This window comes from Montipora foliosa, chromosome 5, assembly GCF_036669935.1.
Source record: "Montipora foliosa isolate CH-2021 chromosome 5, ASM3666993v2, whole genome shotgun sequence".
NCBI classification, from domain to species: Eukaryota; Metazoa; Cnidaria; class Anthozoa; order Scleractinia; family Acroporidae; genus Montipora; species Montipora foliosa.
The window spans coordinates 32,581,919-32,597,292 of NC_090873.1; the positions used below are offsets into that span (position 1 = coordinate 32,581,919).

The 15,374-nt window shown below is 40.3% G+C and overlaps 1 protein-coding gene across 1 annotated transcript; it reads left to right on the forward strand.

Moving 5' to 3' along the window:
• Nucleotides 1–7,389: 7,389 nt before the first annotated feature.
• LOC138002613 (adrenocorticotropic hormone receptor-like) lies at nt 7,390–14,355 on the forward strand. Its single transcript, XM_068848622.1, has 2 exons — nt 7,390–7,464; nt 13,255–14,355. The coding sequence occupies exons 1-2, from the start codon at nt 7,390–7,392 to the stop codon at nt 14,353–14,355; spliced, it is 1,176 nt and encodes a 391-aa protein (XP_068704723.1).
• The last annotated feature ends 1,019 nt before the right edge of the window (nt 14,356–15,374 follow it).

Below are 15,374 nucleotides of genomic sequence, written 5' to 3' on the forward strand. Positions count from 1 at the left end.
GGCTAAGTTAAGTACTCGTTCCCAATGCCGCGCATATGAAAAATTTCATAACGTTATAACAACCAGCCAATCAGGTGCCTCTCTAAAAATAGTTGCGTAGTTTAAAAAACTATCATTGGAAGAAGCCCATCTGTGGGGGCTCCGTGCTTTTACCTCATCCTCTCTTAGTAACCACATCAATTCTACCTATGTCTTTCTTGCATGTTTATTGAGAAGCTTAGGGTCAGGGACATTAAAGTGTTATAATTCAATTTAACTCTAAACTCACTCGAAAATATATATATTTACAAGAAAAAATGAAAAGCAATCAATAAAGAATAATAATTACAAGGAGACAAGCTAGAAATACAATAGTTCTGTGTAAGTTTGGGACACCTAAAATAGTAGAGACTAATTGAGTAGGTGCCGCAAGTTTGAAAATATGAATGATAAAGGAAATACAATTTAAAAAATAATTATTAATCAGGTTAAAAGTATTGTCAGGTAGCCATCAATTATTACACCCCTAAGATTTTTACGACTAAAATCTATGCAAGGATGTAATTTGTTTAGTGGTGACGGGCAGTGCAATCCAGAGGCTACCCCCAGTAAACTGAAGAGACTGCCATATTGGGTTTTATTAACTTGATTCATAAACAAATTTAGGTTAGACTCACCAGTAGCCACAGGCAAAAAAGCAATCGATCAAATGTTTTTTGTTACCATTGACCTTTCTGATAGGTTTTGTTGACGGCCGCTAAGTTTTTGTTACTTCATATTCACCGGTCTCTGGCTCGCTTGTGCGCCTTCTACGACACCCGGATGATACACTTGTTCTGGCGATCGGTCTTCAATAAATCTGTCGCTATTTGACAAACTTCATATATTCCTTACTACCAGATTACAAACTAGGCATTGCGTGGTGGAATTGTTCATTTTGCCTGGGCCATTGCCCGTTTAGGGTCAGAAACGTCGTTGGAAGCACAACAATCAGTTGGCTTTGCATCGTGTTTCAAGTGTAAGAGAGAAAGCGCACAATAACTGCAAAGTTTTAGGCCATGAAAGGTTTTTCTTGGGAATAGACAGCGATAATTCTGGGATACGAAATGCACCCTAAAGGGGGATTTTGTGTGTAAGCACGAATAAGAAGAAGGAAAATTCTCCGATAGTATTTATGCTTTAATCTATTTATATGTATAAAGGAGAGAACAAACAGTTTCGCAGGATTCTGGAGATTTTACTGATTTCATGTGAGTCCATGCATTACATGTTGATCTCGTCCATGGTTTCCGATCACCGCGATCGTTCATTTTCCTTCACACGTTTATGTAGGTGTCGACTCCTCGGATGCTGGGATAATATTCATCTCAGAAATCACACTGACCAACAATGTGCAGTTTGGGTTTCCCAGCTTCAGTCTCGTCCTCGGTCTTGAGGCTTGTGAAAACAGACTATATTCAAGTGTTTATCTCTCGGCTTAGATCAGCATGGTTATTAGTTCAATTCCTGCACAATTTTCGAATCTTTTAGACTTCATTACCATGGCTTAATGAGCGGTTCTCTTAACTGCAATGATCTGCTTTTTAAAAAACATTTAATTTCCTTGACTCGAGCGCATGGCGTTGCATATATTCTATGTTACTTAACGTTCATTTTTCATTGCAGGCATTTTCAGCGCCCGACATCCAAAAGACGTTAAATACATCTCTTGAAAAGTTGATTCATCAACCATGCTTTATTCAGAGCATTCCCGAAGATGCACAACGCACCTTGCAGAACGTCACCAAGTTATTCGTCATTCCACTCGACACTTTATTGGCCTTGCTATCATTCACTTTCAACTCTGTTGTTCTGGCTGCCGTTTTACGCACCCGCTCCATCCAACGCCCGTCATTGCTGCTCTTATGCAGTCTTTCGATGACCGACGTGATCTGGGCAATTTTTTCTCTCGTCGACAACACTGTTGCTTTTACCCATGAATCTTCTTGTCCTGGCTTACGAGGGTTTGGAGTAAAATTTGTCGTCGCTTTGTGTCTCTTTTTAGTTCTCGGTAACCTGGCGATTATTAGCTGCGACCGACTTTTAGCCGTAAGCAAACCGTGGTGGTATCGAAACCACGTGACACGGTTACTTGCCATCAAGCAGGTGTCATTTGTGTGGGCATTGAGTGTCATTGGAGGATGTGGAATTGGAGCCGCCTCATTGTATTTCACAACAGTCAAGTTCATAGTTCGATTACTTACTGTTGTGTGGTATTCTTTATGTATCTTGGCCATACTTTCTTGTTACATTGGTATATTTATTGCAAATGCGCGTCACAGGAAGGCTATGAATCAGTACGGAAGACATATGCGCACCGCCTTAGCGAGCGAGAAGAAAATAGCAAACACAGCTTGTTTGATCCTTATATTGCTGTGTTTTACCACTCTTCCCTCCTTGATAGTTCCGTTCGTATTACATCTGAAGGGATTCTCAATTGATGATCTGAGTCTCTTCGCACAATTGATTTGTTTATTTGTTACTCTTAATGGTTTGATAAATCCTTGGCTGAACTATGGCCGCAATGAAGATGTGCGAAGTGCTGTGCGAAATTTAATCCGACACCGATGGTTCAGTAGAGGAGTAGGTCGCAGCCACACTGAAGAAACTAGACATCGTCAAATCACTCTTTTTTCCTTGAGGCCTTCCAACAAAGTCACTGTTGTAACACAATTGGACCATGCTGCCTCTGTTAAGTCTCAGAATAAGGCACTTTCTGACACTTGATAGGATAAGGGCAATGTCTGAGAGAAGGGAACGTGAACAAAGAAACTGAAGGGTTGATCTTTGACATTCAAGATCAAGAACTTTGTATGTTTGTTCTCAATGCTATTATGTCGTTTAAGGACCACGTAGAGGTGTAGAAAAGGATGCGTGAGAGTGTATGATGGGTGGGATAAACCGAGATACGAGCGCCAGTACTAGATGGAGCGTTTTCCGGAATTGCAGTCCTTCTAAGGAGTAATTGCGACCGGTTTATTCCAGGGACATGAAGGAGCTGACGGCTGAGTTTAACGAATTCTTCATCTCAGTGGGGGCTCGTTCCGCAGAGGAATCTAAGAGGCTTTCTCTTGTCAACAGTTTCTCCCTTGAAAATGATCTTGCATCAACTTAGATAATAACCGTAGAAGAGGAATTCCATTCCAATCCATTCATTTCCCTTGAATATTTAAGGCGCAAGGATTTGATAAGTTACATATGGGGATTGTTAGGGACGCTAGACCAGAGATCCTACCAGTCTTGACCCAAACTTGTGAACAGGTCCCTACTCACATCTGTTTCCATCAGATTGGAAGGAGTATGAGGTCGACGGTTCCCGAACTCAAAGAGTGAAAATAGGCCGATCTCACTACTACTTGCGCTGTCCAAAACTTTGCGAGCGCAGAGCGCTTAATCAGCGCACACACTGTACGAGAAGTACAAACTATCTTACGGTGCACCAAAGTGGAAATAAAAAGTACTCAGTATTCTACTGAAACGCTTAACATCTTCATGTCGGACTTTATTTTGGAAGTGACGGAAAAAAGCAGGTAACAGCATTAATGCTCTTAGATTTGTCAGTCTTTCGACAGCATCGACCATAGTACCCTTTTGAGGAAACGTCCAGTGGAGGTTTGGGACTCTCCAGGGATGCGCCGGACTTAGTAGTTCAAAAGTTATTTGACCGATAGTCTTTAGTCCCTTTGAATCGGATGTGTATCATCGCAGTTTTATATTGTGTTACATGGCGTCCCAAAAGGCTCAATCCTGGGTCCTGCACTCTTTATCATATACATGGATGATCTGCAATCTTCCCAAACGCTGACTCACTTAACTGCCATATAGATGACTCGCAATTGTCTATGTCATTCTCTGTTCGAGACACTATTGCAGGTGAGGTTCAGTTGACACAGGATTTATGAGAGATTGCTGCGTGGTGCCGTCGAAATAACTTACTTATTAACCCGGACAAGACAAATCTGCTGTTACTTGGAACACCACCGCGAAATGCTTTCAAGGCGGATTCCCCTAGACATTAGCGTTACCCCACTTGGAAAGACTATAACACCAACAAATTTCTCCAGTGGACTCCATTGTACTCCATAGACATTTCTGTCCCCCTTAAATTGTGTAGACTTCCGGTTTCTGTTTTCCTCAGTCCGTCTGAGTTGAAGCTTTGAAGACCAAAGTCTGGAGGACGGTATATTGGACATGAATGCTTTCTCCAGGTCCGGTTTAAGCAATCTACAGATAGGACACTTCTTTGAGTCAGTCGCAGCTAAATTTTCAATGGAATCGTTAAAAACGACGAGTTCATGGTTCTTTTAAAAGGGATCTCCACATCTAAACAATAGTATACCGTCCGCTATGACTTTGCAGCCTTCTATACCCACCAACGCAAGTCGAATTTGCAATGGAATTCTTCAGGGGCACTTGAAATAGCGATGGACGTCCTGAGCCATCTCAGTGTTCCGTCCAAGGGAACATGCAATAATTCTTTCGGTATAACCAGTTGAGAGACTCTAAGCTTGATTAACGGTCTTTCTTAGTTATCACATATTAGGAGCTTGAAACTGGTGAGAACTTTTTTATTATTAAATATATGACGACATTGTTGAGGAAGGGGACGTAAAAAAATCAAATATGTCTGAGAAATACAACTGACATGCATCTGAGATTCAACAAGTCTGACAGCACTTTCAGGTTTGGGAAAAAGCTTGCGCTATAGGAGATGGCGGTGAATAGAGAGAGAAATATACGAAAATTGGAAGTGGAGACATGACAGTCGAAGACAGTTATGGTTGTTCCAGTTTTGATTAGCAACTCCGACCGAGACCACTCCAAACGTAACGCATCCTCATCGCTACGCCAAATGCTTTACCCAAATTCCCGTCAGTTTTTCAAGCCGCAGCTGCATGGAAGATGAACACTCCAGCAGGAGAAAGCGTTGACGTCACGCATCACCTGCTTGATCTACTTTTACATCACATCCGGTTTTATGCATATGAACATTGATTAAATAAATTGAGTAAGGCCAAAAATTTACTTCCCAAAGCTAATTGCTGAGACTACTAACTTCGAGATACAGAAAGTCTCTGGACACTGAAGAACACATCAGCCACATGCTGACTACACCAAAGCCACTGGAAACAACATCAGTCGAGTGTGTCGTTTTGAAAAATTTGCGTCTGTGCCAAAACTGATTATCGCTGTAAAATCAACATCGTTCGAACAGGAACTCAGTTTTAACCAGTCCTTAAAGCTAATCTTAGTATTGATAAACTAAGGACGCTTTCTATTTGACACAAATGGCCGGCCAGACCGGGCATTTGGAAGGACTAACGCTACAAGGCCTTCAAATTAACACACTTGAGGATTCCGATATATACTCCTCCAAAAGAATGCGAGGCCGGATTATCCTGCAAGCGTTCCTTCGAATTGTTGCATTTTCTTTGCAAACTGACGGGTATGCCGACCAGTTCTGAGAAAAGGAAGGCGCCCTTGGTCGCCCTTAGTAGCGAATTAAATCAATGCTATTTGCAATTGTCTTGCATTGCTAATTAAGCTTCGATGGCCGCAGAACAAAAATGTATATGAACCAGGGGCCATCTAACTGAATATCAATAAAGCTCCATTCAAATTGCCTTGTTTCCAACCAGAACAACAGGCGGGTTCATACTAGGGACATAAAAAGGCTTTAAGTATGCCCATAGTTAGCCCGAGTTCGACTTTGAATGTGAACGCGGTTTTTAACAGTATCTTACTTTCTAACCTTCGAAACGAGGGATCTTCAGAGAATTACCCCTCTCGAATGCGTACTTGAGCAGATCAAAATACCGGATAGTATCGCGATCTTCTTATAGTTTTGCCTATGTGCGAGCCGTCAATATTTCGTGGTATTGCCGTCTCACTTTTGCGGCCTGTGATTGGTTCTAATGTTGAAATTGACGTCGTTGCACTGAATTGGGTTATTATAGCTTAGTTCATCCTTATTTCGTATATTGTGTTTCAGTATGGGCATCAATTTATTCTACAAACTTGAATCGTATTGTTATACTTCAGAAAAAGTTATTCGTTTTATTTCCAAAAAGCCATTTGATGCTCACACTGATCTTGTATTTAAAAAGTTTCAAATACTGAAGTTTCCCGATATTTACTTGTTTCAAATCGGAAATTTTATGTACTTTTATAGAATAGGCTTTCTTCCTCACGTATTCAACGAAACGTTCTCAATGACTAATCAATGCAAGTTCATTAATATGATACTAGAAATTCCAGTACTTCTACTGATTTCCTGCCCGAACGAATATTAGACGTTTAGCTTTAATATTTCAGGGTCCCACAAGATTTTTCAATTCCTTAAATCAAAGTATACAATGTGCTGCCACTATCTCTCTTTTTAAATCTAGTTTGAAAGCATTTCTCCTTAGCTGATTCTCCACATATAAACATTATTTCTTTATTTATTTTTGCTGCCTTTTGTATGTTTAGTGTGTCTTGTTCGGCTTGCTTTTCTATCTTAGCTTATAATGCAATCTGATTTCGCCGCTCTTGCATTTCATTTATAGTCGTAAGTTAGGGAGAGAGCTCATAGTAATAAGCCCCCTATGGCTTCTTTTGAGCTTCTTCGCCAGAAAAAAAAAGAAATCTATTTTATTTTATTTTGACATATGTATGTGCAATGTATTTACCGGTAAATTTTTTTTGTTCCTTTCTTTTTTCCTCTGGCAAATAAATAAATGAAATTTCTAGGGAATCACCTTAGAGCGAGTTTCAATCGACTGTCGTAAAACCAAAACCAAAGTAATTACTTTGGCTAATCAAAAAGGACGGAGACAACCCGGTAAACCAATCAAAACTCGAAGTAATTACACGTGGCCGACACAAAGCGCTGGAAAATGTGCACGCGCGAGCCACGATTGGTTTTGGTTTCACTTCTGATTGGTGGCGCGAGAACTTTGAACCAATCACTGAGTGAAGTAATGCAAAACCAATGCAATTCGCTAATTACCTTCGACACTCAATTGAAAACCGCTCCAAGTGTCAAGTGTATTTAGCGCTGAGGCACTAATTGGAGACACTGTACAAAAATGAATTCAAATCTCGAGCTCCGCGCGCAAGGCGCGCTCGCGGCGCACCATTGTTAAGACAATTTGCGAGAAATCTTGGTTTTATAGGTTTCTTTTTTGGGAAGAGGGTAAAGCCGGAGTACCCGGAGAAAAACCTCTCGGGGCAGAGTAGAGAACCAACAACCCACATATGATGTCGAGTCTGGAAATCGAACCCGAGCCACATTATATATTACAGAGAAGCGAGTGCTCTCACCACTGCGCCATCTCCGCTGCTACAAAAGAAGGGAAGATCACCACGTACCAAAATGTGACCGCAGAGATGGACAGAGCTTTGGTAAAGAAACCTATGGTGGCTCTAGCTGCCATCAGAGCACCATCAGGGGAAGCGGAGTTGGTGCTGTGACGACTGGTAACTTGGAGTTCAGTTTCTTGTTGTCTCTTCTTCTCCCATGGAAAGGTTGTCTCCACTGTGGTACTACGGTTTTTCCTTTGTCATGCTGGTGATGGAAAGGACAGTAGTCGCCAATGCGTCAGCAATTGTTATATTTACCACAATTGCTTGTAATCTCGCAATCTGAATCTAATTTGCCGTTGTGGATGAGAGTGTAGACGACGCTGCTCGAGTCATACTCACGTCAATGTATCACGCAATGTAATAGCCAATCAGGAACGCTCATTTTGGAAAATAAACCAATCATATTGCCAGAAAGTTAAAGACAACACTTGCTTTTTCTTCGGGTCATGCTCTTGGTCACGCTCTGAGGTAAACACTTTCTTTGGCGTTGAATATTGTGGCAAAAAACAAATCGAATGTGGTTCAGCGTTGTCAGTACTCTTATCGACGATGATATTCGTCATCGCAGTGGTCAAGATTTGTTGTGTCCCTTATGAAGGGACACTTCATGTTGCTTATCGTGTGATGAAAAAACAATTATTATAAACATTTATTGGATGAGGTTTTTGTAATATCTAGAATAATCAAGGTCGAGATAGGGGTTATCAGCCGAAGTCGAAGGCTGAGGCTGATAACCCTTGCCGAGACCTTGTTTATTCTGGATACCACTAAAACCGAATCTAATATTTGTTTTATTATACATTGAAGGAAAAAAAAATGGTCACGACAGTGAGTGGAACTGATAATTTATTTCTAAACGTGTAAAAATATACAAATCAGCGGCACATAATTTGATTGACAAAAAACCTAAGCATTAGGCAATATGTGAAAAATTGAATAAAAGCTGGTTGAGAAAGTAAATAGCAATAAATAAGTCTGACTAAAGAAAACAAACCTGGAAGTCACGTTTTTGCTTATTCACTGACGGCAAGCAACACAAAGTGCGCGAACTTGACATGACTACTCTTAGAAATCATGCACCGCGTTCATACATGACATGATTGCCTGTGACCTTTGAGTGTCGTTGACATGGTTATTGTATAATCTGCAGCTAGATGGCGTCACAAGCGCTGATTACGAAAATTCACTGTATGCATTCGGCCAATCAGAAAAGAGACAGTGACTTCAATGTATGATAATAGGATATTCTAGCAAAAAAAATCATATAAATTTGTTTCGAAAAAAGTTTGCGCGCGCGCGTGTGGGTTGTTGCTGCAGCTAGTGTTTCCTCTTTAGCCGATGAATATTTCCCATTGTTTTAAAAAATACGCAAATGGCATTTCCAAACCTCCTTAAAACATAAATTACATTCTGAATTAAGAAAACGTGCGGAAATCCACTTTGCTTCTTTTGAAGTTATAAATCGAAGCAAGAAGAAAAGAATACAAAATATACACAATAATCTTTTTGTATTCCAAGGAAATGGATTTTCGACAAAGAGAGAACACCTTGTTTGAATTGTCCACAAAATCAATTTTCATCGAAACCACGACTGTCTGAGTTACGTTCTTCGTCGAAGTTGATAGTCCAAATAGAAGAGACACTACACATTTCACTTGTTAAAAATAAACAAAAAAGAAAAAGAAATTACTTGCTGATAATCTATTAATTTCATGACTACTAGATGCAATGTTGTAACAAGATGTTCGGCTCCTTTCATTAATCACAGAGGCTTTTTTTTAAGTGGAAACTTTCAATTGGAGTTGTAAGCTTTTTCCGTCGATAATCGCTTCTTTTGGTGTGCATAGTGAGTGTAGTCTCCAATCCAGGTTGTCTTCACTTCAACATTTTTTAAGATTCGAAAGCTGCAGTTAATTCATGGGATTATGTACGTAAAGGAACAGAGATTTTGCTATACTTTGCGAGGCTTAAACAGTAATTGGAAAAGCCAGCCCGTTTTGCTGGCCATAATTGATAATTAATGGCTAAATCATCTGTTAATGAATTTCAAGATTCCTTTATAACTAAGCTGATTATTTAGGAAACTAATTTCAAACATTGCAAGAACTTAAGTACCGCAAAATGAAATCATTGTTAAACATCTGGTTGTCATTGACGAAAAATCACATGAAATTCGGAATAGCAGCCTCCTACTGGTCAGTATAGTCTCGGAAGTAGGTTTCAAGGTTTCAAAGTTTTTATTTGCCATGATTACATATAATGTATCCGATGTATTACAGAAAATACAAAAAAATGTAAAAAAGGCGAGGAAGCCCATAAAGAAACTATAAGAGTAAACTATAAAAGTAAACGATACTATGAAACTATAAAAGTAAACTATAAAAGTAAACGCGATTCAACAGCGAATTGCCCAGTGTGTCCAGTGTGCCTCGTAAAGAAGAGAAGTATTAATCTGTACACAACGCTACACAGTGCATCCTTAGTACTCCATCTGACTTACTAGCTAAAACACTGGCATTTCAATTTTGAAGCCGTCAAAAGTATCTGGTATTGAATAATGGACTATGCATCGAGGATGCACGATACCTGGTAAAGATCGAACTCGTTTTACGTTAGCTTCAGATTCGTCGCATCCTTTGCCACGAAAAAACTGACATTTCATCAAAAGTCTGTATCACAAAAGTAAGAATATGGTAAGTAGTGTTTTTAATTGTGATGTTTTTTTTAAATATTGGAAATAAACGCTATCTTTAGCAAACCCACTGATATAATAAATGAGGAAAAGTCAAATCACCAATGTCAGTCATTGGCTGTAAACTTTTCTTTTTCTTCCTTTTAAGGTATACTGAAGCGCGGTAGTGGGCAAAACATAATTTGTTTTCAAATAGAAACACACAATTTTAAATTTACAAAACATGTTTCGGATGATCGACATCCATCGTCAGTTGTGAAAACAAGTGAACCGCTAGTCGGTGTGTTTCTATTTGAAAGTTATTTCTTGTCTGCTATTAGTTCGATAATTTGTTTTAGTTTTACTTCTGTTTGTTAACAGCGATAGTGGTAAATATTAACACTTGGCTAAAGTTGCCGTCATGGGAAGTTGAGATTGAGTACGATTACGAAATTCCCTTCGACACGCCCCTGAAAACCGTTTCAAAATCTAGGCATTTAGGGTTACCTGTTTAAATGTTAATGGAATATGGAATAAATGAGCAAACATACATTACTGGATGCCCAATACTGACTTGAAAATTGTGGACTTGAGAATTTAGAATCGAATTGTAAATCAAAATCCTTTAACATCGGCTCCAAATTTGTAGCATCCTTTACAAAACCCAGCTACTAAACCTACTGAATACTAACTACGTACTGATTGCTAAATCCCGTTAAATAAGAAGAAAACTCTAGACTTCGCAAAAGTTAGCGTCATGGGAAGTTGTGATTGACTTAAGGCGATTTTTCTTTCCCGTGCGTGAGCTCTAAAGAAGAAATGATACGTCGATTTCCCGCTTTGTCTCGGAGGTGTTTTCCAAAGGGAAGGGAAGGTGTCGTCTGCTCAAAAAAGCATGCAAGCGAGTTCTCAAATTCTCGCTTTTGGAGACCCAGAGGGCAAGGGGGAGGCACTAACAAGCAAAAAAAAGCTTTTGCTAATGGGTAGCCACAAGAAAGGATAAGGTAAGGTGTTTTTAAAAATTTATTTTAGGCCCGTTTTAAACCTCCCATTTTACATGTGCCGAATCTAATGCAAATGAGCGAAAACAAAAGATTTTTCTCGTTTGCATTAGATTCGGCACATGTAAAATGCAACGTTTAAAACGGGCCGTAGTTTCGCAAGGCTAATTTAAGTTCTCGTTCCCAATGCCGCGCATATTAAAAATTTCATAACGTCATAACAACCAGCCAATCAGGTGCCTCTCTAAAAAGAGTTGCGTAGTTTAAAAAACTATCATTGGAAGAAGCCCATCTGTGAGGGATCCGAGCTCTTACCTCATCCTCTCTTAGTAGCCACATCAATTCTCCCTATGTCTTTCTTGCATGTTTATTGAGAAGCTTAGGGTCAGGGACATTAAAGTGTTATACTTCAATTTAATTCTAAACTCACACAAAAATATATATATTTACAAGAAAAAATGAAAAGCAATGAATAAAGAATAATAATTACAAAGAGACAAGCTAGAAATACAATAGTTCTGTGTAAGTTTGGGACACCTAAAATAGTAGAGACTAATTGAGTAGGTGCCGCAAATTTGAAAATATGAATGATAAAGGAAATACAATTTAAAAAATAATTATTAATCAGGTTAAAAGTATTGTCAGGTAGCCATCAATTATTACACCCCTAAGATTTTTACGACTGAAATCTATGCAAGGGTCAAGAGAAAATGAGGGAACAGAGAGGGAGGCTCCCGGTCCAGCCCTTGGGATATGTCATGTCCACGAAAGTTATTTATAGACGAGCGGAAGTCTTCCGAGACGTCTGCATGCAGGCCAACCTCGGTCCGACGTTTGAAAGAAAACAAATATTCATCAGCCTTCCACGTGCGCCGTCATTTTCTCTTTTCACTCAGAACCTAAGAGCGAGGCAAGACTGCATGCGGACGTCTCGGAAGACAGACGTCCTCTAGAAGAAAGACTTCCGCTCGTCTAAAAATAACTTTGGTGGACATAACATATCCCGGCCAACGCCCTGAGCCTCCCTCTCTGTCCCCTCATTTTCTCTTGGCAAGGATGTAATTTGTTTAGTGGTTACAGGTGGTGCAATCGAGAGGCTACCCCCAGTAAACTGAAGAGACTGAATGCCATATTGGGTTTTATTAACTTGATTCATAAACAAATTTAGGTTTAGAGACTGACCAGTAGCCACAGGCAAAAAAGCAATCGATCAAATGTTTTTTGTTACCATTGACCCCTCTGATAGGTTTTGTTGATGGCCGCTAAGTTTTTGTTACGTCATATTCACCGGTCTCTGGCTCGCTTGTGCGCCTTCTACGACACCTGGATGATACACTTTTTCTGGCGATCGGTCTTCAACAGAAACGTCGTTATTTGACAAACTTCATATATTCCTTACTACCAGATTACAAACTAGGCATTGCGTGGTGGAATTGTTCATTTTGCCCGGGCCATTGCCCGTTTTAGATCAGAAACGTCGTTGGAAGCCCAACAATAAGTTGGCTTTGCATCGCGTTTCAAGTGTGAGAAAACGCAAAATAACTGCAAAGTTTTAGGCCATGAAAGGTTTTTCTTGGGAATAGACAGCGATAATTCTGGGATACGAAATGCACCCTAAAGGGGGCTTTTGTGTGTAAGCACGAATAAGAAGAAGGAAAATTCTCCGATAGTATTTATGCTTTAATCTATTTATATGTATATCACAAAGGCATGAAAATCGGAGAGAACAAACAGTTTCTCAGGATTCTGGAGATTTTACTGATTTCATGTAAATTCATTACGTGTTTATCTCTTCGGTTTCCGATCCGGTTTCCGATCGCTTCCGGTTCCGGCTCCCGGCCGGTTGCGTCGGTTTCCAATCACTGCGATCGCTTACTTTCCTTCACACGTTTATGTAGGTGTCGACTCCTCTGACGCTGGGATAAATCACACTGACCAACAATGTGCAGTTTGGGTTTCCCAGCTTCAGTCTCGTCCTCGGTCTTGAGGCTTGTGAAAACAGACTATATTCAAGTGTTTATCTCTCGGCTTAGATTAGCATGGTTATTAGTTCAATTCCTGCACAATTTTCGAATCTTTTAGACTTCATTACCATGGCTTAATGAGCGGTTCTCTTAACTGCAATGATCTGCCTTTTCAAAAACATTTAATTTCCTTGACTCAAGCGCATGGCGTTGCATATATTCTATGTTACTTAACGTTCATATTTCATTGCAGGCATTTTCAGCGCCCGACATCCAAAAGACGTCAAATACATCTCTTGAAAAGTTGATTCATCAACCATGCTTTATTCAGAGCATTCCCGAAGATGCACAACGCACCTTGCAGAACGTAACCAAGTTATTCGTCATTCCACTCGACACTTTATTGGCCTTGCTATCATTCACTTTCAACTCTGTTGTTCTGGCTGCCGTTTTACGCACCCGCTCCATCCAACGCCCGTCATTGCTGCTCTTATGCAGTCTTTCGATGACCGACGTGATCTGGGCAATTTTTTCTCTTGTCGACAACACTGTTGCTTTTACCCATGAATCTTCTTGTCCTGGCTTACGAGGGTTTGGAGTAAAATTTGTCGTCGCTTTGTGTCTCTTTTTAGTTCTCGGTAACCTGGCGATTATTAGCTGCGACCGACTTTTAGCCGTAAGCAAACCGTGGTGGTATCGAAACCACGTGACACGGTTACTTGCCATCAAGCAGGTGTCATTTGTGTGGGCATTGAGTGTCATTGGAGGATGTGGAATTGGAGCCGCCTCATTGTATTTCACAACAGTCAAGTTCATAGTTCGATTACTTACTGTTGTGTGGTATTCTTTATGTATCTTGGCCATACTTTCTTGTTACATTGGTATATTTATTGCAAATGCGCGTCACAGGAAGGCTATGAATCAGTACGGAAGACATATGCGCACCGCCTTAGCGAGCGAGAAGAAAATAGCAAACACAGCTTGTTTGATCCTTATATTGCTGTGTTTTACCACCCTTCCCTCCTTGATTGTTCCGTTCGTGTTACATCTGATGGGATTCTCAAGTGATGATGTGAGTTTCTTCGCACAATTGATTTGTTTATTTGTTACTCTTAATGGTTTGATAAATCCTTGGCTGAACTATGGCCGCAATGAAGATGTGCGAAGTGCTGTGCGAAATTTAATCCGACACCGATGGTTCAGTAGAGGAGTAGGTCGCAGCCACACTGAAGAAACTAGACATCGTCAAATCACTCTTTTTTCCTTGAGGCCTTCCAACAAAGTCACTGTTGTAACACAATTGGACCATGCTACCTCTGTTAAGTCTCAGAATAAGGCACTGCCTGACACTTGATAGGATAAGGGCAATGTCTGAGAGAAGGGAACGTGAATAAAGAAACTGAAGGATTGATCTTTGACATTCAAGATCAAGAACTTTGTATGTTTATTCTCAATGCTTTTATGTCGTTTAAGGACCACGTAGAGGTGAAGAAAAGGATGCGTGAGGCCGAGAAAGAGTGTATGATGGGTGGGATGAACCGAGATACGAGCACCAGTACTAGATGGAGCGTTTTCCGGAATTGCAGTCCTTCTAAGGAGTAATTGCGACCGGTTTATTCCAGGGACATGAAGGAGCTGACGGCTGAGTTTAACGAATTCTTCATCTCAGTGGGTTTCGTTCCGCAGAGGAATCTAAGAGGCTTTCTCTTGTCAACAGTTTCTCCCTTGAAAATAATCTTGCGTCAACTTAGATAATAACCGTAGAAGAGGAATTTCATTCCAATCCATTCATTTCCCTTGAATATTGAAGGCGCAAGGATTTGATAAGTTACATATGGGGATTGTTAGGGACGCTAGACCAGAGATCCTACCAGTCTTGACCCAAACTTGTGAACGGGTCCCTACTCACATCTGTTTCCATCAGGTTGGAAGGAGTATGAGGTCGACGGTTCCCGAACTCAAAGAGTGAAAATAGGCCGATCTCACTACTACTTGCGCTGTCCAAAATTTTGCGAGCGCAGAGCGCTTAACCAGCTCACACACTGTACGAGAAGTACAAACTATCTTACGGTGCAGCAAAGTGGAGATACAAAGCACTCAGTATTCTACTGAAACGCTTAACATCTTCATGTCGAACTTTATTTTGGAAGTGACGGAAAAGAAGCAAGTAACAGCATTAATGCTCTCAGATTTGTCAAAGTCTTTCGACAGCATCGACCATAGTACCCTTTTGAGGAAACTTCTAGTCGAGGTTTGGGACTCTCCAGGGATGCGCCGGACTTAGTAGTTCAAAAGTTATTTGACCGATAGTCTTCAGTCCCTTTGCATCGGATGTGTATCATCGCAGTTTTATATTGTGTTACATGGCGTCCC

Bases quoted from the DNA above. Each gene is read 5' to 3' on its own strand.
- LOC138002613 (XM_068848622.1), top strand. From the start codon at position 7,390: ATGGACAGAGCTTTGGTAAAGAAACCTATGGTGGCTCTAGCTGCCATC. The intron at 7,465-13,254 runs GTGCTGTGACGA...ATTTCATTGCAG, and splicing joins CATCAGGGGAAGCGGAGTTG to GCATTTTCAGCGCCCGACAT.